Source organism: Cynoglossus semilaevis, chromosome 14, assembly GCF_000523025.1.
Source record: "Cynoglossus semilaevis isolate Cse_v1.0 chromosome 14, Cse_v1.0, whole genome shotgun sequence".
Lineage (NCBI taxonomy): Eukaryota > Metazoa > Chordata > Actinopteri > Pleuronectiformes > Cynoglossidae > Cynoglossus > Cynoglossus semilaevis.
The window spans coordinates 27,409,406-27,434,795 of NC_024320.1; the positions used below are offsets into that span (position 1 = coordinate 27,409,406).

The 25,390-nt window shown below is 39.0% G+C and overlaps 4 protein-coding genes across 5 annotated transcripts in view; 2 read left to right on the forward strand and 2 right to left on the reverse strand.

The window, feature by feature from the left end:
* Positions 1 to 7,576, reverse strand: part of csgalnact1a (chondroitin sulfate N-acetylgalactosaminyltransferase 1a) — a 39,407-nt gene extending 31,831 nt beyond the window's left edge. The window contains exons 1-2 of the mRNA XM_008326258.3: positions 6,262 to 7,576; positions 3,474 to 3,672 (exon numbers count right to left, since the gene is read on the reverse strand). The gene's annotated coding sequence lies outside the window, so the exon portion shown is untranslated. The remainder of the gene's footprint in view (positions 1 to 3,473; positions 3,673 to 6,261) is intronic.
* Positions 7,577 to 7,868: 292 nt separating this feature from the next.
* On the reverse strand, positions 7,869 to 10,554 carry nxnl2 (nucleoredoxin like 2). Its single transcript, XM_008326256.3, has 2 exons — positions 9,920 to 10,554; positions 7,869 to 9,242 (listed from the first exon to the last, which is right to left on the reverse strand). Exons 1-2 carry the CDS (start codon positions 10,219 to 10,221, stop codon positions 9,074 to 9,076), a joined length of 471 nt encoding a protein of 156 aa, XP_008324478.1. The 5' UTR covers positions 10,222 to 10,554; the 3' UTR covers positions 7,869 to 9,073.
* A 1,399-nt stretch (positions 10,555 to 11,953) lies between these two features.
* gng10 (guanine nucleotide binding protein (G protein), gamma 10) lies at positions 11,954 to 13,001 on the forward strand. Its single transcript, XM_008326255.3, has 3 exons — positions 11,954 to 12,167; positions 12,718 to 12,877; positions 12,961 to 13,001. Exons 1-2 carry the CDS (start codon positions 12,087 to 12,089, stop codon positions 12,841 to 12,843), a joined length of 207 nt encoding a protein of 68 aa, XP_008324477.1. The 5' UTR covers positions 11,954 to 12,086; the 3' UTR covers positions 12,844 to 12,877; positions 12,961 to 13,001.
* A 142-nt stretch (positions 13,002 to 13,143) lies between these two features.
* Positions 13,144 to 21,669, forward strand: btc (betacellulin, epidermal growth factor family member). 2 transcript variants are annotated; one of them, XM_008326254.3, is made up of 5 exons: positions 13,144 to 15,637; positions 16,284 to 16,391; positions 18,742 to 18,850; positions 19,055 to 19,201; positions 20,062 to 21,669. In XM_008326254.3, exons 1-5 carry the CDS (start codon positions 15,598 to 15,600, stop codon positions 20,207 to 20,209), a joined length of 552 nt encoding a protein of 183 aa, XP_008324476.1. In that variant the 5' UTR covers positions 13,144 to 15,597; the 3' UTR covers positions 20,210 to 21,669. The 2 variants fall into 2 exon arrangements, with proteins under 2 accessions (XP_008324476.1, XP_024917716.1); XM_025061948.1 differs by having other exon boundaries at positions 18,748 to 18,850.
* Positions 21,670 to 25,390: the final 3,721 nt, after the last annotated feature.

A 25,390-nucleotide genomic window follows, 5' to 3' on the forward strand; every position in this document is an offset into this window, starting at 1 on the left:
GTAAAAGGGTCTTTGTTTTAAGTTTGGCTGAGATGTAGGTAATTTACAGGATACACTTTAATAAATGTGGGCAAACATCAGGGTCCGCACTAGAGAATCTAACCAGTAACCTTGCTGTAAGGTAAGAGCACCAACTAATCTTCCGACCCAACAACAGACATATTTGTCAACAAAATCTAGTGTGACACTAGATTGCTGGTGACTGGATCACAACTAACAACAACTGAATGTCATTTTGAAACAGAGACAGCGACCGAGTCCACATCAAGCCATGCAGCTTATAAGAATACTTCATCTCAACCAGTTGTTCTCCTCCATAAACCAAAGTTACAGTGAAAACCACAACCAGATTCCACCATGTGTGAGGGATAGGAAATTAGAAAGAACAGAATCAATGAAACAGGATGGGAACAACAATAGAATGCAACGCCGAGGAAAACACGTCTGTATAATTATACTTTACTGCCATAAATCTGACTCTGTACAAGACACACCCTTAGTACCAGTGGTTGATTGGTGAGACTTCACGAGCCAACAGCCGTGAGACGCTGGTTCAATTTAGATACAGGACAAAAATAAGGTTTGCCTGTTCAACCTAAACTTGCACTTTTTTGTCCTATAATGCGAGCATGTGGGGGTAAGCATCTACTGCTTTTACAACAATAGTTGGCGATATGTCTAGTGTCATTTGTGTTTGGCAAGATAGCAGATGCTGTCTAACCCAGTGGTTACCAAACATTTTCAGCCCCCGCCCCCCTGTGTCTTTGCTAGAATGAATATGTACAAATGAACAGCAGTCATTGGATTATTGGACCAGGAATTAGCCACATGGTACAATAAGGTTCAGCATCAATTCTAAAACCAAACACAGCGGAATGTGAGATTTAGAACAGGTAAAATGAACCACTAAGTGACTCACATAATGGAAATCAAATTCCCCAATATACCACTCAAGGAAGTTAAAGTACCACCAATGGTATCTGTACCATAGTTTGAGAACCTTTCTGATTGATCAGAAAGAATTACCGATTCAGCGATGAACCACACAATGTTTGTTCATCTACAGGGAGGAAGAATAACAACGGTAGTTCGTTAATGCAACTTTGCTTCCAATTTTCGATAGCAAATAACAAGCCCGACTTCTAGCAAAGAAATTGTATTCACAACTGCTATTGATGTATTCTAGAATAGTGGACTTGAGTTTAAAAATAGGTTTTGAGGTAAGAAAATAATAATTATTGATAATATTGTGCTGAGAACAGGTCTGTTAGTGTGTTAGCATTGAGGTGGTGAGGAGAGGACAAGTAATTAACTTTCACACCTTCACTTCACTTTAACTCTCAAATCAAATCAATTCTTTTATTAATTTAGTTTAGTTTAGTTTTCATATGGTTTATTCAAGTAAACAGACAATTCTTTTATTAATTTAGTTTAGTTTTCATATGGTTTAATCAAGTAAGCAGGTAAAATGTTGTCACTTGCTAAACTATACTGATTCTGGCGAAATATGAACAGATGCTGAATTTCTTCTTCACTCCAAACTTTTTTTGCCAAGCTCGAGACTTCCTCTCTTCACACTGTTCAGTAAACCACTGTGCAGCAGTTGAATTTCTCAACGCTGCTTCATGTCGAGGTGAAGGCTGTGTAATTTCTTAGTGCAATAACTGTAACTAAACCTGCTCCACTTTCCTCTGCTGCTGGTTTAACGCCTGTCTGAGTCAAAAGCAAATTGGTGCCGGTTTCCCCGGCAGCCCTCAAGGCAATCAAAGCTTTTGTATAGTTCATAAGCTTTGTCGTATTTTAATAGAATTTTTTTTATAGTGGCTTTATCTAAATGAGTAGCTGTAATATTATCAGGGGGAATTTGTAGACCTGCCGCAGGGATATGACATCACTGGTAAAGTGTCACTTGATATTGATTTTATCATGCGAAACATGAGAATACACAGTGGCAGAAACCAACGAAATACAAGCAAAAACACAGACTATACAATACTTCATGACACCGGTGCCTCCAGATAATGAACATCATAAAGAGGGACAGCTTTGTCTGCTGTCACATTATTCTCCCCAAAGCTAATCATCAAAATGGGCAAATAGATACAAGCTAATTTATTTAGTTGTTACAGCACACGTCTTCAACTTATGTTATCATTTATCACAGGAGAGCAGTTTCACGTCCAAGAAACCACAATGTTTTTGAACGTCCTGTTATCCATGGTGATAAATCACCTGTGACTATAATGTCCTCCTAAATCTTAAGGGGAGACAATATTGGAAAATGAGAGCTCAAATATTTCCTCACTGTGTACCAGACAATAAAAGGTGTGGCACAATCATAGATAAGAATGGTACTGAGTGTTCAAAATGGAGCAAAACAAAAGTGGGTTTTAAGATCTAAAAGGTGCTAAAAGATGGCAAACAAACGGCTAACACTATTCAGATATATTTAAATGGACAAAAACAATATAGCCAAGAGAATCAAGTAGATGCTAACATGTCTGTAATTACATTAAATGAATACATAAACAACACTCAGGAATAGGTAATGGTTGGCCAAAACACATGAACTGCTACGGCGTAGCAAAAACGCTAAAGTTAGTCAAGAGGCAGACGGTTGGTTAGCAGGAAACCCATCACATTAGCCAAACTATATTAAAACTCTTAATCTAAAAACATTACTTTCTCTATTACTTTACTTTATTACTTTATTGCAGTCTGTTTTTACTCCCCGCCCACACTGAGCTCCATCAGAGGTGAATGTCCACCACTCCTTCCCACTGTAACCCAGTGCATCTCACAGACTGACCGGGATGAGAGCGGAGAATGGACTCTATATGTAAACTCCATACAGTTGTTCTCTGTGCTGCTCGCAGCTAAACCTACATAATCTCCACGTTCATTCACCCAAAATTAGGAAAATAACCATGTCAGGGTAACACAGGGTAACCTTTCAGGGTAAAGTGCGGCTCTTCGTGAATACACGAAGATGGATTCGAGCAGTTTTCCCGATAACATCTGCTCTCTGTTTGCACTCTTATGCCTGAGAGAGGAACATCGAGGGGATGGCATTTTATCACCTGAATGAATGCACCCACTCCAAAACTATGCGTGGGTGTTCTGTTGTTATTTTTGTTATTTATTTATTTATTGAAATATTCCTGTTCCAGATTTTATGGTCCGATACACACAGATATATTTGAGTGTAACCCAAATCTAGAATATCAACCCACAATAAAACACAAATATGTATATTGTTATACGTTTCTATCAAGGGTTTCCAATGAGAAAAAAAAGTCGAATATGAACTTTAGTTTTGCAATATATTTCATTAGTTATTCAGCGATCATGTGAGCAAAGTTTGTCATAAGCAGAGCAAAGCAGTATTATTATTTGTAACAATATTTTGATGGTTTTTGTTATTATTATTATTATTCACGGGTTAATTATAGTATAAAGTTGCATCAACTCACCTGTGACTGCAGCACTCCAGTGGTCCAGTCCATCCTGAGTGGCGGGTTTTGTTGAGTCCAGGTCCAGGTCCCGCTCCTGTAGCCCACCACCGGTGTTTAACCGACGGAGTGTAGGAGCAGGCGTGAGTGTTTGTATCGCTGGGCTTCGTCAAACTCACAGGAAACAGTCATGCCAACACCGGAACGTCAGAGTTTGGACCTTCAAAATAAAACAACGACGACTGAACAACGTTTTCTTCGGAAATCACTGTTTGACTCAAATACAGTTTTCTTACAATCTGACCATTTATATACTTTTATGGTCACGTGGTGAAAGAGACGTTTTCCTTACAGAAAGATCACAAGTTTCAGCACTGATAGTAACAGTTGCTTTTTCTGTATGGAGTTTGCATATATTCTTCTCCTGTGAACATGTGTTTTCTCCAGGTCTTCCAGTTTCTTTTAACTGACTTAGAAACTGAATAAATGATGTCTTTATAGGTGGAGGCGTGGGACTTGTTTTTTCAATGGCAGATAGTCAGATAGATTTATATTTTGCAGGCTTTATTTGATGATTTGTTAATCATCAGGGTCACTAACCTCTGTCCACAATTTTCCACTGCCCTGGTCATTTTGCCAAGGATTCTTGTTTTCTGGTTGGAAATATTTGCTGTACTGTACTGTAAATGGAAGCCAAAGTTGGGAAAGCCATTTTGAAATCTAAACCAGAAGAAATGAAGCGAAGATGTGAGCAGGACGTGTTGATTTACACTTGTATTTACTTAAAATAAGATAAAAGTTAACTTCCTAACCTTGAGCCAAAAGGACTTGTAATATCTGGGAATCTTACTTCAACTCAAATAGGTAAGATCAAATAATAATCTCCACATTTATATTCTGTCTAGACCTAAATATTTCTTCCCTGACTTGGACTCAACCCCCCTTGTGTATTCAACGTAACATCTCGCAGTCACTAATTACTTTTTTGTTTGCATATTCCACATGGTACGTGTATTTTATTTTGAATCAAATAAGCGGAAATGTAGTCACACGCGTCTCGCACTTGACCCGCTTGCGCCCTCTCTTTGCAGGTCCGCGGGTCCACCCAGCTCAGCAGCTCCCTCCCTCCGTCCCTGCCCTCACATAAAGACAGCCTTGTTAATCTCCGTTTCAGGACGAGTCTGTTAAAGCAGGAGGGAAACACAGCAGCCTTTCATTTGCCAAGGCAGCAGCGAGGAGTCCGGATGACTCCAAATATAAAGTCCACACGAGCATCCGTGTTCATTAAAGTGATCGGAGTTTTAATCGTCAGAGGCACAAATAGTGAAACTGCCTCCACACCAGCTGAGTACCAGTGATGGCAAAGAGAAGCTACCTTGTAAAAAACAGTACTAATGTGTATTTAGAATACACGGAAACAAAAGTTTCATAAAAACCAACATATCTAGGTCCAAACTATCTACTACCACTGAAGAGTACAACTGTTTTAAAATTAAAAACACTTCAGTTGGTACTGCAATGAGAATGAATGAAACCTTTATGAGTCCCATACTGGAATAATAAAGGTTTAATTCATGTTGATTAGCAGGAAGTTTAGTGAAGGTCAAACACTGTACCAATCAAATCCATAGATACGGAGGAAAACAGTGACAGGTCTGATCTCTGATTGTATCTGATGGTCGTTCTGTATGGAGTTCGCTTTGGTAACAACATCACCAATATAGTGCAGTAGCAGGACTCCCCTTCTGCCACTAGAAGGTTTAAGGTTTGATTCCATCTACTCCCCAGATTTCAGTTTGGATCTCAACAGAAATCCAGGGCATTACGGTGTAAAAACTAAAAGTCACTATGAGGACCTCCCCTGTGATGACCCCTGATAAAAGGATAATGTGACCCAGAGATGGAGTGGTCAAAAGTGGATGGCACCAGTTCACCCTGACTCTGAAGAAGATGAATTAAATAATGGTTTTCATGTGTCCATAAAGAGTCCTGCATTGGAAAAACAACTGCAGGAATCTCACTTCAGCTGGAGAGATGTTTTCAAGCCAGACTGAAGTACGGTAAGAACAAGAGAGACTTCAACGAAGGCACATTATTTGTTCAAGTGAGACAAAACAAGAACCCTTTGGACATAAAGTGGATTTATGTCTTGAAAGGGAAAAAAAGACAAACGAGTGAAGCCGGGACATAAAGTGGATTTATGTCTTGAAAAAGACAAACGAGTGAAGCCCAAAGAACACTATCCTCACATTGACCATGGAGGGGGCAGTGGATCATCATCAGGCTGCTTTACTGCGAATTAAACTGGGAAAGTCGAGGCTCCGGGAACTCTAAAGAAAGACGAATGTGGAGGATTTTAAAAAAATACTTCAAAACAGAAAGCTGCAGAAGAAATCAGAGGGTGGAGCCACAAGTCATTGAAAACAGAACACAAATCAGATATTTACTGGAGAAACTGGTTGGAAAAGTCCTGGAAAATGTGACACAAACTTGTTGAAAATCACCCCAGTTTGTTATTCAGCAATAACCGAACACAACCCTGTAAGAGGCTCAGAGGAGCTTACTGAAAGCTAACTGTGACCCTGGATTTTGGTATTAGTCTGGTCTGATTCTGTGTGTTTCATTTTTATCACCTTACAGAACCATTTGTGCCTGTTGTGTAAATTTGTAGCTTTTGTTTTGTTCATGTTGAGTCCAGTATTTGAATACAACACGGCTGCGTTAGATTCAAATCCTGTGGACCTGACCTGGCCATACCTTCAGGTATGTTTCATTATTTTAGGGAGGAAGAATAAAAAGTTTCACTCACCTTATACGGAGGCTCTGATCCTTGTCGTCCTGGGCCTCAAAAAATAATAACTGAAAGGCAAGCAATTGAATAATTAATATGAAAATCACCATTCTGTAGTTCAGTTCTGTTAATGCGGTTTTAATAAAAAAGAGTCTAAAATATAATTATATATGAAGACACATTAGTGATTTTAGCAACTCAAATTCGTATATAGTACAATAGTGCCCTCGTGTGGACAGAATTGGAATTCCATCTTATCAGGTGCAATTAAGCTCTACAGGTATTGACGACGCAACATTTGTTGTTTGTTGAATTGGATGGAAATTTATAATAAATGAGATCATTAATAGGTCTTACTGGTGTTTTTAAAGAATTCATATAAAAAACACAGTGGTCCATACTGCATTAGTGAAACCAATGTGTGTTTGACAGCTATAAATATGAGGCACAGATGGAGACGAGGCCTCTGTGTTTGTATCTACGCCTAAGTCCAAGTCACCGAAGAAAAAGTCAGTCCAACGTGAGCGCAGAACACGATCAACGTGTCCCTGAGAGAATGAAGACAAGTTTGGGTTCAGACTGAGTCTCTGTGGTCCATCACCATCAGGCTACAACTACAGCTCAAGAGTGACTCAAGGTCAGTGTTAAGTTTACTATAATAAAGGTATTTTTTCAGGTTCCTGTAGAGTCCAAAATGTTTCATATCTAAAAAAAAGTCACAAAATAAGGTCACTACAGAAATTGGAGAAAAGTGGTAAAATTCAGAGTTAAATATACCAGTCAAATATATGTAAGGTTTCAATTCTAAAAACAAATTTATAGCTCAACTAGGTGCAAATCCAAGTCAACTCACCCAGTTACCCGAGATGTTCCTAAGGATATTTGCTAACAGCCTTAATCAAAGAAATAAAATCAGATTCTTTAATTTTAAGTCATTTAGGATCAAGTCAAAAATCACAAATTTAAATATAATAAATACCAAATCACCGATTTTAGGACATTCATCGATGATGGTGTGCTTCCAGTCAAACTAAGGAACTGGTTGTCCATTTGCCATGAATTTTTTTTTTTTTTTTTGCTCTACGGTTTTACTTAATGTTTCTCGTTCTATGTGACCTTTAATGTTAATCTTTCTACAAAATTTCTCTTCTATTATACACAGTCCTAAAATGTAAAAACAACGGGGTGGACTCTCTGATTGACACTTGTCGTGTAACGACTATCATGGTTAAACCAATGTCTTCACCCTCGTTGGCTGTTTTTTATGTTCAAACTGAGAGCAGCAGTGTCAGCTCACACAGGGGAAACAGAAAATTAGCAGCAGGGATGATAATGTGGTGACCTGGTGGAAACATGGTCCAGTGGGGTTTCTGCCTCCTAACGAGCCAAGGGGGAATTACATACGAACCGTGGTGTGTACACTGACATGACATTAAGACAGACGTGTTCCCTTACACACAAGAAAAGAAAAGTAGGATTTAGATGTGAGAATATATATTATTATTATTATTTTCACAGTTAACAGTCTTAAAAACTCAAATATAAAAATACAGGCAGCTGAAATTAGAACTACAAGTCGGATATACAAAAGCAGGCTCTCTAGTGCGGAAATGAGAGTTTCTGACTAAGTTTGATAAACCATGTGTTTTATGTTTAATTAAAACAACAACAATATAATTGACTGCCACGTCTTTGTAAACACATATTTCTTCCATTAAGAACAAGCCTATCAGAGCCACCTCCTGGTACCATGAAGTAATCCTAGATCGAATTAGGGGGGAATTCAACAGTCAACAGCCAGTACTGTGACTTTTAACCCGCTCCAGTGGTCATTGTCAAGTGCAATGCAACATGAATAGAATTAATGTTTTTACAGTCAGTAACTGAAGAGTAACTAAATGAGTAGAAAAAAATTCTTTATAGACACTTCATTTAAAGTAAACTTTCACCATAACTGAGTTGGCTGCGCTGTTCTAGAACAAGTTGTCATGTTGCATTGTACTTGCTATGACAATCTAAGCACTGTGTAACAGTTGGATTCCATAGTTTCCCTATAAGTAGTACACCTTTGGGTTTTTTTTACCTGCTGACCTGTTGTTGAGAACAGATTTATATCTTCTTCAATAGAATTGTGGTGTTTTGTTCTGGTTCTAAAAAGAGGAAAATAAGCAGTGGTTAAAAAAGAAAACTGCTGAGTTGCAGGAACCATATATTACTTTTCTTACCAGTACTATACAGTACTACAGCACAAAAAACATGCTCAGCCTGTAGAACTTCAGTTACCTTCTCCTTTACCTGAAGAGAATATAAAGTACAGTTCCTATTTATATATCAACTCATTCTAACTATTTGAAAACTCTTAGAGATTTGGAGTCTTATTTCTGAGCCCTGTTTCGATGGTTTTTGTTACATTGAACTTAAAGTTCATAACAATGTGGTCACAGCTCAAAAGTATGAAGCACAGGTCTGATTACATGAGAACCCCTGCTGTATTTACAGACATTAGTGGTCAGTAAATACAGCAGTGGCTCAAATTTGGCTTTTCTCCAGCTTTTTACATTTTCATGAAAGCCTTTTTTTTCCATTTTGATTAAGAAAATAGAGCATTTCTTACACAAACTGCATTAAACAAGCCTGAGATTTGTCTGAAATGCATAGAATGTTTGGTTCAAACACACACAAAAATAAAACAAAACAGAGAAGGAAGTTTCTAGCCACAGAAATGCGATTTGATCGTTCACTCAAAGCTCTAATGTGAAACATAAAAGGACTTCATTTGGTGCAGCTGAGCTCTCACTGTGGTCACATCAGATGTTTTCCTCTCGTCTCTCTATTCCTTAAAATTCTGAAAGACCTCTGCAGCCTCCAACCAGGACCTGAAGCAGGACAGGCCTCGGTCCCGGATCTGTTTCCTGCCCTTGTCTGTGATCACGTCCCCGTTCTCCTTTACAATCACCAGTTTGGGCACTGCAGTGATCGTGTAGCGCTGCTTCAACTCACTGAGAAGAAGAAACAGAGACTCTTAACAAAGCAAACCAGCTGAAGACATTTAATGCACTGTCATCACTGAACTTTAATTATTTATTACTCATAAAACTGCTGAAAATTTAAACAAGGGATTCAAAAGATTATTACAATACAATGACCACCTTTTGTAGCTCCATCTGAGTCAGTACTACTGCAATAATGTGCGTTATTGGCACATTTAACATATTTGCATTTAGTTTGCATTTTAAATGTAGAAATGTTGGTGTTGAAATTTTCATCTTCACAACCCAACACTATCATTATTATTAGTAATAAACAATAATAATAATAATAAAATAGCTATCCTTTCCTACTCTCTTACTTGTAAGATTATGACCCAGCTAAAAATTGTAATAATATTAATTATTAGCAAGAATAATAACAACTGGTGGATGACAGGTTGGGAATCCTCGAACTGCTCTATTCTAGTCTTGAAGTAATAGTTAAAATATCATAATAACAAAAAAAAGTGAATATCTTCAACATCACTGTTAACTTTGATCGGCCTCCCAATAGTGTGTCAGACCAAACAAAAAACCTCCCAATAGTGTGTCAGACCAAAAAAACAAAAAACAAAACACAACCCTCCAGTTGAGAAACACTGGTTAAATCTCAAACCAAACTCTCACTCTTTAAACGTAATACTGACTGTTTGTAGTCGTCCGTCCAGGGCAGCGCCAGCCAATCACCGTGCATGTCATGATAATATTCCACCATGTCATCGCTGGACTTGTCAGAGGAAACGAAGACGATTTCAAACTGAGCCGGAGGTTCGCTCTCCTCCACCAGCTCCGTGTAGAAATCACACAGGATGGGAGTAAAGTCCCGACACGGTGGGCACCAGCCCGCTGAGAAGTAGATCCCTACTACTTTGTTCCGCAACGCCTCCTCTGGGTCAACGAAGTCCCCGTCTTTGTTGAGGAGAGTCCTCCCGGTGAACACCTCCACCATGTCTGCTCCACTTTCACTCACTGTTTTTGTCTGCGTGTCTGGAAACTTTATTCGTTGCTCATTTCCTCCCGTTCTAACGGCTTCGAGTGCTGGAATGATCCGGTTCTCTGTGGGAGACTGCCCTACTTTTCTGGACTGTTTACGCTGTCACGTATAAAAAGCTTCTTATAACCAATCCTCGTTAATCAGCCGTGGACCAATGAGGACAGCAGACGAGTGTTGTTGTGGTTCGTTAACCACATGGCCGTCAGCCGCTCAAATAACGATAAGGACAGACATGACCCTGCTTCGCGTCAACGATTCCCACTTCCGGGCTCTTCTTTGGGGGCGTGTCTTTAAAACAAAGTGCGCGTGCGTAGAACAAGCAGGGCGTATTTAGTGTTTAAAGCTTCAATGGAGATTTAAAAACACAAGTTTCGCTGTATTTATAAAATAAAGTAAGAAAACAGACATTTTAGCAAAAAATATCAAATACAGTAGATGTAGAAATATACTATATATAATATTATATTAAATATAAATGTATGTGTGTACATATATTGCATATATATTATATATATATGGTTGTTTTTAATTAACAATTCAAATACAAGTGGCATAATTTCAGAATTATATGACCCATTTGAACGCTTTTACTGGAAATTCAAGCCACTAAAACACACTTAAGTTTCAACAGTGACAGCTCTGTCTGTCGAGGCAAGGGTATTTTGCGTTGCATGATAAAGTTATTGACTCCTTTGCATTTGCAAACAAAGAGCTGGTTGAAATATGGCCTTCTCTTTCTGAGTCATCTGCTCCACCGGAGCTCTCTGCTTGGTAATCCTCAACATCCATTTCTTGTTCAGCACCAGCCGCCATCCAACGACAGGCGAGAGCCTGCCTGTTAGTCAACGTTTTAAATAGTGATTTAAAATACATTTAAATAGTGGGGAATCAGATAAGATGGTAATACAAAAAATAAAAACGTACTAATACAGTACATTAAACATTCACAACCTACTACCATTATGGTAGTAATGTTTGATATTAACTTTTTGCCGATATTGTCCAAACACTTAATTTCCAATTCTGATATCAATCGATATCGGCCTGGTAATATTTATTATTTATCTGTACAAACCACTGTATGAGTATGCCATTAATTAAATGAGCTGCAATGCTGCCATCTAGTGACATTCGCTGTAATATACAGCTGTTTATCCCCCAAATTATTTTTAAGGAGACACTTCATTTGGCAAAACCCAGGCATTGCATTATCGGGTTTTCATTATCAGAGGGAAAAACAATAACAATTCTTACAGATGTTACGTAATATGCTAATATTGGGCGGATAATATCAGTCAGCTGATATTATTGGACATCCCTACACTATGATTATGATTCTAAAACACCTGACTGTAACCAAACAAAAAATTTACAAGTGCCTGTAACACCACGTTGTCACTGATATAAAGTATATACAGTATTTCATATAAAGGAATAAGTGTACAATATTTTCTATTGTTGATATTTGTATTAATCAATATCTCTTTTAGCAGGAATAAAGATGCAAGATAGTTTTTGTTTTTACTGTAATCATACATACAGGGATGTTATCAGGTTTACTAGATCTTGTAGTTATTCTGTGTGAATTCAGTCTACATTTTACGCTTCTATGTATGCGGTGTACACTTGGAGATCAGCACGCTTCCTTGTTTCCTGGTCTCTTTACAAGAGAAAGACTGAGGTCACTTGGAAGGAAACACATCCGCCCTGTTCCTGTCGAGCTCTTTGCTGTTCGTCAGTAGAGTCCGCCGCTGTGTTGAAAGACTGAAGGCGCTGGAGTAAACCAGGAATTCTTCTCTCCCAAAACAATTTCCAACAACATGACCTCAAGTTCTAATTTATCCAACATGCGGCGGCTGGTGGAACAACTGAAGCTGGAAGCCAGTGTAGAACGAATCAAGGTAAGACGAGAAAGAAGTTTCAAACAAGGTGGGATGAGATGTAAGACTGAGCTTATTTTATTTTAATTATCTTTAATATAAACATACATTTTGGATATTAAAGAATGAGCAGAGGCAATCTACCAGGTCACCAAACACGTTTAATTTCTTATTATTTAGTTTTGTTTTGAACACACCTTACAATTAATAAATATTAGTTAGAACTTGTTAGAACTTGACTAAAGCTTTCACCCTTAGGTTTGAAATTCAAACTTTCATAGTTTTTCAGCAACAAATCATCTGCAAAGAATTTTTAAATACAAAATAACTATTGCTACAGCGATAAAAATCAAAACTATTTCTTTACTGATTAATAAAATCCTACTTCAATTTAATTTTAGGCAAATGGCAGATGGCTAAATTTTACCATCGGCTGATAGATTTAATCTGCAAAATGTTTATAAATTCACTGATAACTCAACTCTATTAAATTCCCAAATTATTAACATAACATAACATCAATTCCCTGACAGTTGTCGGTACAATTCCCATGTGTGTGTGTGGGTGCCAGGTGTCTCAGGCAGCTGCGGAGCTCCAGCAGTACTGTCTGCAGAACGCAGGCAAAGACGCCCTGCTGGTCGGCGTCCCCACGGGCAGCAATCCCTTCAGAGAACCACGCTCCTGTGCTGTGGTGTGACATCATCGTCCACAGAATGTGTTCAGCCATCGACGTGAGTGATGTAATAGTAATAAACCATCAGTTTCACTATTGAGGTCATATTAAATATATATATATATTTGCCCTTCTTTTCAGAGGAAGATAAACTGGACAAAATGTGGAATGTCACTCCCCCAGAAAAAAAGTGCTGTTTTTTTTTTTTACATATTTACATGAACATTTAAAGAATGGTGAATGTTGTAACTGTTATGAAACTTGTTCCATTTCACCAGAGTAAAGGAACTATTTTAACTACAATAATGATGCTTGAGGTATGTAATTTTCTTTCTGCTTAACAAAGTTAAAAAAAAAAAAAAAAAAAAAAGCAGGCAGAATATATGGATTATACAAAGCGGATGTTTATAGCCAGGCACTAAATTACACCCTGGAATCTCACGGCGTCAACGCTTCCTGATGTTCAGACTGAGTTGGGCTCAGAGCCAGAGAGAGCCAAAGGAAATGAAGGTTTCCTGTCCACTCAGCTCATGGTTAAATTCCACTCAGACTTTTTAGCATTTGAACTCATTTAAACAACACACAGTTTCTAAGTTGTGGTTCAAATGTGGTGAATCTGGTAATTAATGCTGGTTCTGCAGGAGTGAACCAGAACATGAGGTAATCATGGTTAATTACGTTGATGGTATATTAATATACTGTTGGTCCTCTTTCATATGCAGTACTTGGTGCAAAGACGCTGACGCTCCAGGAAAAACACAATCAGCTGAACACAGGTCTGGGCCGTCGTTTGGTAACTCTCACTTCCTTTCTTCTGGTTTGTCCCAGTATGGTGACAGACAGACATGATCTGTGTGTTGTATTTTTGCATTTCCTGGATATTTCCTGTTCTCCAGGCTGAACAAGTTTACTGACTGACTGTGTTGATACTTAACAGCCTAAACAGATTAAAAGTAATCATGGACCAAAGTACTGCAAAAAAAAAAAATAAATAAATAAATAAATCCATCAATCCAGAAACAGAATAAATCAAGAGTCAATTATACTTTTATAATGCAATTATAAAAATACATATTAAACTACAAAGGTATAAAAAATTCAAATAAAATAAAACTATTATAGTTATAAAAATAATATTATATTGCTGTAAAACCAACGCTAGAGTTAATGTATTGGTGTAAACTACTTTTGCATGCATACAGTACAATGTGGTGAAACATATATTCAAAGTTTAATAACTGATATTAATAATAATGATAATGATAATAATAATTCCAAATTTAGAAAGTAAATTGTCCACAAATTATACTATTGTGATATACTGTATGTATATACAATAATACACAAATATAGAAAATTGTTTCTCAAATTAGTGGAGAAAATAATCTAATTCTAATTTTTTTATTATTATTTATTCATTTTTTAGATTCCAATAAGTCCTTAACCTTTTATGAAAGTCTTTACCAAAACAAATCAAAGTCTGACCAAAGAATTTTGCTTTTTTTTTTTCATCTGGACAAACTCTTCCCTCTGTCTGTGAGCCCACACTAATTCAAGCACTTCCTGCTGTTCGACTCCTCATCAACACAGTACACTGGTCAAAGTCACCCACCCTGTAAACCACCTTTGGTTTCTGACATGACTGTTATGCCTGTTTGAAGTTTTCCTTCAGCTGCTCAGTATAAAGTCGTCAATATTACACAGACTTGTGGATTTATTTATTCTCAGGGACTGGAATTTTTATAACCATCACATGGTCTCTGATTCCTCCTGATTTTCTCCGACCATGTTGTCCCAGACGTATTATTTACTAGCGGAGGTGTGGGTTTAGGAGTAGTGGACCAGAACAGTGCAGCTCACATGGTTTCATTAAATGACATAGTGATAAAGTAACTACAGACAGACAGTACTCTGAAACCTGCTCTGTCTTGTGTTGTCTTACTACTATCTTTGTTGTTTTTTGAAACAGTCTTTCGTGACTGTTTTGGTGACTTTCTTGCTTTTTTCACATTGTATGGATGTAAGGATTTCTGGATGGATGGATGGATGAATTAATGAATGTGATCTGTGTGGAAAACAGTATAATCTTGTAGACATAAACCACATTTAAATAAAAACATTAATGGAAGCATAAATGTCATATGGTAAAAAAAACCACAGCTTGAGCTGAATTTCCACTGAGTCAGACTGTGTCAGCATTCGTTTTCAGTTCCGGTGAACAGCAGAACTTCAATAATCATCATCAAAAATCAGAGTTCATCAGAAGAAGAAAAAAGAAAGTGTTCGTCGATGCTTTGCTGCTGAACAGTTTTTTTATGAATGAGAAAAGACACCAGTCAGGTAATCTTTTTTTTTTATTATTATTTTCTTTTTGGAGGAGGAAACCACCTGAGCTGCCTGAATGGAATTCTGTTTTCTCACGGTGTGGGCGGGGAGCAGGGAGTAGAGTTGGGTTTCAGTTCCAGCCCCTTTTCTATTCTCTCTCACTCAGTCACACACAGAAACTCAGTGTTGCTGCAGCCTGGTCACAGGGCAGGAGCCACCGGGAGCTGAATGAGGACGTCGGATTGGCCTCAGACTTTTCTGCCTGATTACGAGCTCAGCTTCCATCAATGAGTAGCCACAACATCACACGTCACACGGAGAACTTTCCCGACTCGTCCGCACCCTTTCCAAAGGCCATTCACCTTTGATAAAGGACTGAACCGGTTTGACGTCTACTTGACAGTCACACTGAACGTTCATGTGTCGGATGAGTATTTTTTATCAAATGAGGAAATGGCCAAGATGTACAGACTGTGTATAGGAATTATCACAGGTAACGTTGACTCTCGTTGTTTCCTTTACGTAAGTCTTAACTAAAGTCCAGGTTTTACCTCCTTCAACATTTGACACCAGGGCTGGTTGGTTCAGTAATATTTAATCATTTATCGTATACTGAATACACAACAGATCCTTGTACTGTACTGTACTGTACTGTACTGTACTGTACTGTACTGTACTGTATGCCATCCTCAGGCTGCCTTCAAGGTGATGTTTGCAAATGATTGCAAAAGCCTTTTAACACACCGCCAGCGGTTGTTTTCTCTGCTGGTGACACACACTCTGAAGTATCACAGTATTAACTACTTGACTGCAGACAAACACAAGAGCTGAACCAGGTTTCAGAAAAAAATCTGTGTCAGCAGATCTATATGTGTAAAGTTGGCCTTGGTGTTAATGACGTTGGTTAATGATTGAATGAAGACTGCATGCTGCTAATACCAAGAATCCCATCATTGGGATTGGTTGGTTACACATTGCTGTCAAAACAGACCACTCCAGTGTGACATTACAGGAGGTTGAGAGAATGTATCACTCATTCTTAAGAAGTATTTTTTTTTTGAGCATAACTAGAAATTGCTGCCATCGACCGAGGCTGACCAGTGTGTGTTTGTGATGTGAAATGTTGTTTGTGGATACAGCGTTGGCCTTCTGCAAATACTGCCTCGCAGAGGGGAACACCACGGTGGAGTCGACCAACCGGACCGTGGATCACTGTCACCAGAATGGCAGCAGAGACAACTGCACAGGTATTTATGGCTAATAAAACATTTTTTTACATGTGTTATTACATCAGTCCGTTGAGGGTTTTCCAAATATCTGTGTGAACGGAGTGAGAAAAACGAACAGGGAATTTGGGGCAAAAACAGGCTGAAAATGAAACAGGAAAGGTTCATCTGAGCCGAAGAACTCCTCACACAGCAAAACTGCTGACCTGGCAAACTTACAGCAACAAATTACTGGCTTTGATTTGCCTCGTCAGGTACCGTCATTATGGGCGATACCTGCCAACCCAGACTGCAACTAACATTCCAACGTTCTGGATGACCAAATGCTGACCCTTGATAGAAAATAGTTAATTTTCTACCCTGTTATAAACATTAGTTACATTCCAAATAGTTAGGACATGTGAGAAAGTGTTAGAAGTATTGATCTGTTGAAACAAGATCACTGATATACAACATTTCGCTACATATTTCTGTAAGCATCGATCTATCAATCTATCTATCTATATATATATCTATCTATCTATCTATCTATATATATATCTATCTATCTATCTATCTATTTAGCTAGCTAGCTAGCTCGCTAGCTAGCTATTTATGTAGATAGGTGGCTAGATAGATACAGTAGCTAGTTTGTTGGATAGCTATCTTGCTTCTTTAAAAGGATTCTAATTTGTAGTTTAACTTTGACATTGTCAGTAGCGTACCTTAGAGCCAAATAATAACTAATGAAGTTTTCATTAACATCCTATTGTATAAAACCAACTTTAGAAAAGGTACATTTTTAATAGAGTTAATATAAATCTGACCGGGGGCTGTTTAGCTAATCTACTTAGACTTACATGGAACCCAAGCCCTCACTAACAAAAGCTCCTGTTACATTTCATATTGTAATTTTTAATTGTAACATTTTTCAACAAAGACAAAGGTAGAGTGTACAACAGCGCGTCCCATGCGGTTACGTTTGTACTTCGCGGCCACCTGTTTTCCTTTTTAGCAACGAGGTCATGGCATTCAGCCAGCGTTGGCGTATCAGCTTACAAACGAAGCGCTCTCGTTGATGTCACCTGAACCACAGTATTGTTTTACAGGCCTGTGTTCTCACTGAAACTCATTGCTGCGGGTTGTAAAGATAGAGGCGGTCTGTGACACAGGCATGGCGTGTGTTTTACTGTGTGTTTGTGTGGAAGAGGAGAGAAAGATGGACCGATCTGTCCTAATTTACAAAGAATCACATTTATTATTCATGTAAGCTGGTGTCACTTGGCATTTGCCAGCGCCGGACACACAGGCATCCTCCAAAGATCCTTTTACAAACAGTCTATTTATATCCGGCCACAGCAGAAGGTGAGGTGTAAGTTACTGAAGCAGGGAGATGAAACCTGGAATATCACAGATTATCAGTTCAACTCACCAGGACGTTCACTTTTCACCATGATAAAAAACTTTGATAAATAATTATCATCGGCTACAACGACCACTTTTAGCTCCAAACCTACAAACGCTACTCATCGAAACTCTTCTTTTTCTACTGCTGTTTTCAGGGGTCACCACCACAACAGATCGCCCCCTATCTGTTACTTCTACTGTTACACACACACCTTCCTATTGCCCTCTGCACTACTTCTGTGAACCCTATTAACTGCCTGCCTGGCACCACTTGTTCCAAAGTCCTTTGACCAAACTGAGACATGATTTCTCTTCTCCACAGTCCGACCTTGTCCTCTCCACATTCTCTCTACTTTCAGTCTGGGTTCAATAACAATCGTCAACTCAGCGTCTTCAAATCGTCCATCTCCAGCTCAGCCTGTTGTCCTTTAGACCAGGGGTCACCGACCTTTTTGAAACTGAGAGCTACTTCAAGGGCACTTAGTAATACAGAGAGCTGCTTGTTTAATACAGACTTGACAAACACTGTAATAATAATCAGTTCTGGGACAGACAATGGCAGACACTCACCATTGTCATTGCACCCATTTGAATATCACTGCAAGTGGAACTGATTCAGTCTTGACTTGGAACTGACTTGACCCTGTTGTTGACTAGTTTTATTTTTAGAACATAACCCTGGTAATCCATGGGGGCTACCAGGTGACCCCGGGCTCCACGGTGGTGACCCCTGCTTTAGACAATGACCTTTTCAGACTGAGAAAGAGTCTTGTCAACAGTGGCAGTCAACAAACAGCCTCATGTTTTATTACTACAAATACTTTAAATAATACAGTGGTAGAAGTACTTATATACTCATGGGATGTCTTCAGGGACAGTATTTACCATTTTGTAATATTCCTGATGAGGGGTGTTTGATGGGAAATTGACTGTGTTGAATGTGCATTTTTGTAGTATTAAGTATTGTAGTATTCTTCTCTAACAGATACAGAGCCATGGAGCGGTCACTTTTCAGAATGTCCACAACAATTTGAGTTCTACTGTGTCCATGGCGACTGTCGATACGTCAAAGACCAGGAGACTCCATCTTGCAGGTCAGAAACACAAACTGTTTTAAAAAAAAACTTGCAGGTCAGAAACACAAACTGTTTTTAAAAAAAATGAATTATTGAATTATTGAAGTACCACCGGCTTTACATGTACCATGGTTTGAGAACCACCGGGCTAAAATATTAAATTTACAGTTAATTTTCACAGCCATTGTTATAAACCTCACTCTCCTGCCGTCTTGGTCCCAGGTGTCACCACGGCTTCATCGGCTCCAGGTGTGAGTACGTGGACTTGGGGTTTCTGAGAGGAGAGAAACGTCACATCATCATCGCATGTATCGTCACAGGACTTCTCCTCCTGATTCTTCTTCTTGGGTTCATCTGCTTCTGTTCACGGTGAGCCTTGATTCTTTCTTACTCATGCAGTGTGAATCTATGGCCGTGATCGTCACTCCTGCTGCTGGACTAGAGCTTTCACCCACAGCCACCATCTCTGGCCCACACAGCTGTCTGTCCCAGTCACACCACTCCATAAGCATGTCCTCTATGGGAGATTAGTGTTCAAATCCTGACCTTCCAGTGGGAAGGCGACCTCTCTTTTCATTGATCCACAGCTGCCAACACAGCTGCTGAGACGCTTGGCAAGATATAGAATAGGGAACTGATTACACTCACTGATTATTTTTGTCTCTTTTTCCTAAAAAGTAAACCGTGTTAATTATACCCTCACGTACCAACAGCAACGTTATTTTGTCGACTGATTATTTTTTTGTCAAATCCAACGACAAAAACTAAACCGGAACCTATGTGGGGCTATATAAAAATGAAATGTACCAATGCAATGGTCAACTAATAAAATAAAACAATGTTGCGCTGGTTTTATCATAATTAGAGGACCAATCAGGGCCATGTTTCAACATTTTAACCTTTAATCCCAACAGGGTCAGAGGTGTACAGCTCTACAGAAAAGCCAGCTCTGGTTGACTCTTCTGCCACCACAGATTATGTATGTCCAGTAAAATCAACAACTTTTTTCTAGGGATGTCGGGTAATATCGGCTTGATATTAGCATAATTGTGTAATATCTGTAAGAAAACCCGATTACGCAATGTCTGGGTTCCGCCAAATGATATGTGCCCCAAAAAATAGTTTGGGGGAAAAACAGCTGTATGTGAAAGTGAAAGCCACTAGATGGCAGTATTGCAGCTAATTCTATTAATCATATATAATTATAAACATTATTCCTTTGTTTTTAGGCGAAAATCCAGATTGTGTTGGCAGAAACGAAGACGCAGGGAAGCACCAACAAACGGTTCAGAGAAGCTCAGCATGATGGATACCAGAGCCGCGCACGCCGCGCTGACAGCGGACGCCAAAGAACCGCCTCTCACAGACACGGTATGAGCAGTGACGGGCTCATTGTTCCTGTGCGAGTCTGGAGATCATCCACGATAATGGGAAGTGTGAAGATCTGAGGGACCTCGTCCTCCGTGTGACAGCTGCTGCCTTTGGTCTCACAGTAGGGACACTGAGCAGTTAGACACGCCTCTGCTGGATGGTGAGGACACCCGGGGGATGAAACAAGCCCACCGCTCCGGAACATCAGGCAGAATCGTCTGTTCTTGGAGGACAGATATGTTGACAACTGAGGTTCGTGGAAGAACGCACTCCTGGGTCGGATATAAACATGAAGTGGAGATCAATGTGACACGATGGCTGTGTTATGGCAGGAATTCAATTTTCCAACACTGCGAAGTGGAGTGCAGTTGAAGCCACGCCCACTGAGTGCCAGGCTCTGTGTAAATCAGCTGTCTCTGTTTTGGAAAAACATGTGACAACAGCTGAGAGTCAGTGATAACAGTGGAGGAGCTACTGCTCTGGAATGTATGTACACACGACCCATCAAGATGCTGCACTGCATGTGAAAATACAGTAGACGACCAGCAACTACAGCACAGGCTACTGTAGCTTAGGCTGAGGTTTTTATTTATTTATTTATTTTTTTTGCGATTTCCAAATCACAACCACAAACCAAAAGCCTCGGCTGCATCTGAACTAAAATGTAGCTACTTGTCAACTTTAGTAATGCAATAAACAGCCTCACATATATATGTGTGATCGCAGCCCAATCCTGTGAGTGGGGAGAGGACAAGGAGAAGTTGTGCAGGAGAAAAACATCTGTATATTTGGAGCCGAGCATCGTCTGAGCTGCAGGCAGAACAGCTGAGCCAGTGTGTGGAGGATCAACTGAGGTGAAAGTGCTCCACTGTATCAGACTGTCAGTCCTGCACTGGTCTGTACCTGTGTGTGTGTGTGTGTGCGCGTGCGCTGACTCTACGTTTAAATGTGGATGCAGGAAAGTTAGGTCACTGATGCCTGCAGCTGTAAGTAATAAATATACGTATATTTTCCGTGTGTGTGTATTCCATGAACATTTGCTTAAAGAATCCAGTATGATCCAGTATGAAAAAGGATTCGCTCCGTGCATCTTCAACTTCTCTGAGTCACTGTAGGGCTTTCCAGGAATTTTAAAAGGTCAGTCTGTTGGTCGGACTTAAAATTCAGGGCCATTTCTGGCCCACAAACTCCCAACATGTGGCCCACAACTAGATGTCATTCATAATTACATGTTGCCCTTGAGGTCATTTATTATCTTCATCTTAAAAAATGCTACTGTAGTAGCACTGCCCCCTCAGCTCATTTGAGTTTGAGAAGACTGATGTAACATGTGATATTTGAAGAGATTTTAATTCCACCTCAGAACCAGCAGAGGGTGACAAAGAAGACATACCTAAGACCTTTAGGTTGAATCAAGGAGGGGGTGGACGTCTCCACGGTATGACTTCTAGTTTGATAATAATTTTAGAACACACGGTATGACTTCTAGTTTGATAATAAGGTTAGAACAGTGCTGTAAACAAGCACATATTGTTGACTGAGATCTCAATCATGGCGAGCTGTCGGTCAAGAGATGATGGTCGTGAACGACACGGCTTCCTGTAGAGTACAAGATGAAAAGGGTTCTATTTTGGGAATGCCAGTTTGGGAGGAAAGTCCCTGGAGATACTGATGGTGTTCCATCTGCCTCAGAGGAGCTGAGGAGGGGGTATAAAGAGAGGCTTCTGCCCCCACAACTTGGACATGGATAATGTAAGCTGTTTAGTACTGCAGCTGCTCCTGGTGGTTGACTTGCATCATTGTCACTTACAGAGTCTTTCATCATCGTTTAGACTCAAAACTGACCCGGCCATCGACCAAATAACACAAAAAGGACAAGGATAAAAATAGGACCGAAGCAGAGACGCTGCACACTGCTATTGTTTTTGTTTGAATTTCTGCCTCATTTTCACACAAAACTGTCCACATAAATGAACCGACTTCACCCATGAAATATCAAAGCAGATTCCCACATTCCGTCATCCAGTGAAAGAAGCTTAGCTTAGCCGAAAGCTGGGTTCTAAAGCTGGTTCCCATAGGAACCATTGCTGTGGGCTATTTAAATCTTCTCTCAGTTGACTTCAGTTTACAGCAACACTGCTGACTTTTACTTCTCTCTAATCTCAGATTACCCTGGAAGACATTTCCAAATATCTCCGTCCACCTGAACGACCGGCTCCACGCCACTGTCCATAGAACATAATTATATTCACAACGTTTCATCTCAAATAAATGGAGCAGAAATGTTCAGATGTAGTCCAGTTCAGGTGACTGGACTTTGCCTTCAGTTTTATGATGTTTTCCCGTTGCCATGGAGATGTATAAACAGTTGGAGACAGCAGCAGGGAAAGGAATTCCAGTTTTAGGTACGTGACTCTGTCACGTCATCACACACTTATCTCCACTTATCTTCCTGTCATTATTATCAAAGCAAATTTAAATATAACCCCTTTGATTTGATCTGACTGATAACAAACATAAGGCTCACAGTACATTCATGGACAGTGTTACATGGATGACACAACAACAGTGTTGTTTAAACCTGAATATTCCATGATAGAATATGAATAATGAAAACTGAGAAACCTGAGCTTTTAACTTCAGATGAAGTTCAGCTCAGCAACAGCGCCATCTAACATTAACTGTCGTACCAGCTGAAGACACAAAGCAGCAAGAACATTTTGGTTACAGAATTGCTGTACGGCATTTTTACTACGTGTGCAAAAAACAAACACAAAAAGCAGGTTTTATTCTTTATAAACACAATCACAAAAACTGTTCAGTGATCCACACCAGTCCATGAACAAATTCACTGACCATTACCACATGTTGTTACTGTATGTAACAGTAGTGGAGTCATTCTCATTTCTTGTTATTCTTTTTTTTCTATGGTGCCACCTAGAGACGTCTCATTATTAATAGCAATAAATAGATTTATTTTATGTAAAAAAACATGTAATTATTTCACTATGTATTTCATTATTTCATTTTTTATTTTTAAATAAAATGAATTGGTATTTTTTTTTTGTTAAAGACACATTTGAGCAATTATTTAATGATTATTTATTTATTGATTTCATGTTGGCACTTTCAGTCCTCCATATGTTCGTTCGACCATGAAGGTTTTTTGCAGTTTCAAAGTGACTTTTGTTTTTAATATTGAATATATTTATACTTTTTTAAAATTATTTTTTAATGATTGAATGACTTTGTTACTATTTTGCCACATAAAAAGACGGAAGTGTGGAGAGATTGGGGGCGGGGCCTATTTGGGGGAGGGAACCAAACAGGCTAGGATCGCTACTGGATAAAAATAATACTAGTTATGATGAAGAAAAATACAGTACCAGATGTATTAGCAGACAAATCTATATACAGTATATATACATCTGTAGAACCTTGGGTTGTATCGGTGCCCCCTGGAGGTGCTGCAGTTCATACACATTTTCAATCAATAATGTGCTGATAGATGAGTTTGTATTTATTGGTGTTTAACTTCCTCAGGGAAATTTAACATCACATGCGGCTGCATTTATTTTTGCCAATTACTGACTCATATTTAACTCTGCACCTGATTGGTATGCGTCTGGAGTTCGTCACCGTGTTTTCCTTATGGCTGTGTCAAATGGTTTAATTTCAAAGTCCGCAGCAGGTTCATATGCAGCAAATTTTCCATGACGGGTTCATGAAAATTGTAGTGGGAGAAAAAGCCGTTCAGTAATGAAGTGACGGAGAGCGGTGGTGTTGGGGCTGCACTTCTCCTGCTGTGTTTAGAATAAAGGCTCTCTGATCTAATAGATGTGATGTCTTGTTGTTGTTGAAGAGACACAGTCAAATCTCCTGCATTAACCCACACTGTGCTGCCATTGGGCGAAACAAAAACCATTTGTGCTGAGTCTCATTGATCGATGCTGTTCTGTAGACTTTTCCAAATCAAACTGCGTTGACACTTTTCATTTTGTGTCAAAACATATTTTTCTGGCACTGAAAAAAACCCAAAACATTATCAAAAAGCTAGAATAGTAATTTATCTATGAATCCAGCAACAGTAACCTGTTAAAATGTTTCCCTGAGGCAACGATGTACTGCTGTGGAGATTTACATACGTTGCCTGGAGGCAGCAGTGAACCATTATGGAATCACCATGGCAGCAGGACATTATGGTAGAGTGTAATCAGGGAGGTAGTGTGTGTAATGGTAAAAAAAAATTCTAATTATTTTAACTTTAGATTTGAGCAAAGGAGAATTTGTCACGTTGTGCCGTGAAGTTCAGACTTAAATTGACATTTTCCACTTTTATTTCACCTTAAAATGATTGAAAATTGGCATTTAACAACAATGTTGTGCTTTGCAAATGGTTCTAATCTAATGTTTTTGATTTTAATTTGAAGTAGAAAATGGGCTGTTCTCACAATTAGTTCAAATACACTTTACTGTACTCTGATGAAGGAGCTGTTACGTAAATTGTATGCAAGAAATTATGTTAAATATTATTTTTAAAAAAAGACCAAAGCTGATTCTCAAGGAAGGAAACAGACGGATCCTCAGGAACTTCTAATGTTCCACCTGTCCGTCTGTGGACAAGAACAGCACTCCAGACAGAAGCGTTGGACTCTTACTGCAGTTTGTGTAGTTCTGAATAAATCCACTAGAGGGCAGAAGAGAACCACACTCTCGCTGATACTGGCGCAAATAGACACGGAAGCTGGAAAGTAGCGGGGTCGGGGCGGGAGGGGGGTTGGCGCGCGGGGGGATGGGTGGGGCTGGGGGTGGAGGGGGTCGGCAAACCTGGGTCTATTAGACGATACTTTATTTTTAAACGTAACTTTAATCAAACATTCCCCAGTGATTGTTGTTGTCAGACAACACTGAGATTGAAAATACTTTCATTTTCCAGGCACAGCATGTGTACAAATGGCAGGACTTTCACGTATTTAAAATGATTAAAGATGAGAAAAAAATAAAATGTAAAGCAAAACAACAAGGTGTGTCAACATATGATACAAGGTCGATGAATGTACATATTTTTATACTATATATATACATACATAGTATCAAATATATATGGTATAAAATGTGTATGTATATATGTATATATATAGTGTATATATATATATATATGTATATATATAGTGTATATATATAGTG

Coding starts and splice junctions, on each gene's coding strand:
- btc (XM_008326254.3), top strand. CDS start 15,598: ATGGCCAAGATGTACAGACTGTGTATAGGAATTATCACAG. Junction 15,638..16,283: donor GTGTATAGGAATTATCACAG/GTAACGTTGACT, acceptor TTGTGGATACAG/CGTTGGCCTTCTGCAAATAC. Junction 16,392..18,741: donor CAGCAGAGACAACTGCACAG/GTATTTATGGCT, acceptor CTTCTCTAACAG/ATACAGAGCCATGGAGCGGT.
- nxnl2 (XM_008326256.3), bottom strand. CDS start 10,221: ATGGTGGAGGTGTTCACCGGGAGGACTCTCCTCAACAAAGACGGGGAC. Junction 9,243..9,919: donor TGGACGGACGACTACAAACA/GTCAGTATTACG, acceptor TCTTCTTCTCAG/TGAGTTGAAGCAGCGCTACA.
- gng10 (XM_008326255.3), top strand. CDS start 12,087: ATGACCTCAAGTTCTAATTTATCCAACATGCGGCGGCTGGTGGAACAA. Junction 12,168..12,717: donor CCAGTGTAGAACGAATCAAG/GTAAGACGAGAA, acceptor TGTGGGTGCCAG/GTGTCTCAGGCAGCTGCGGA.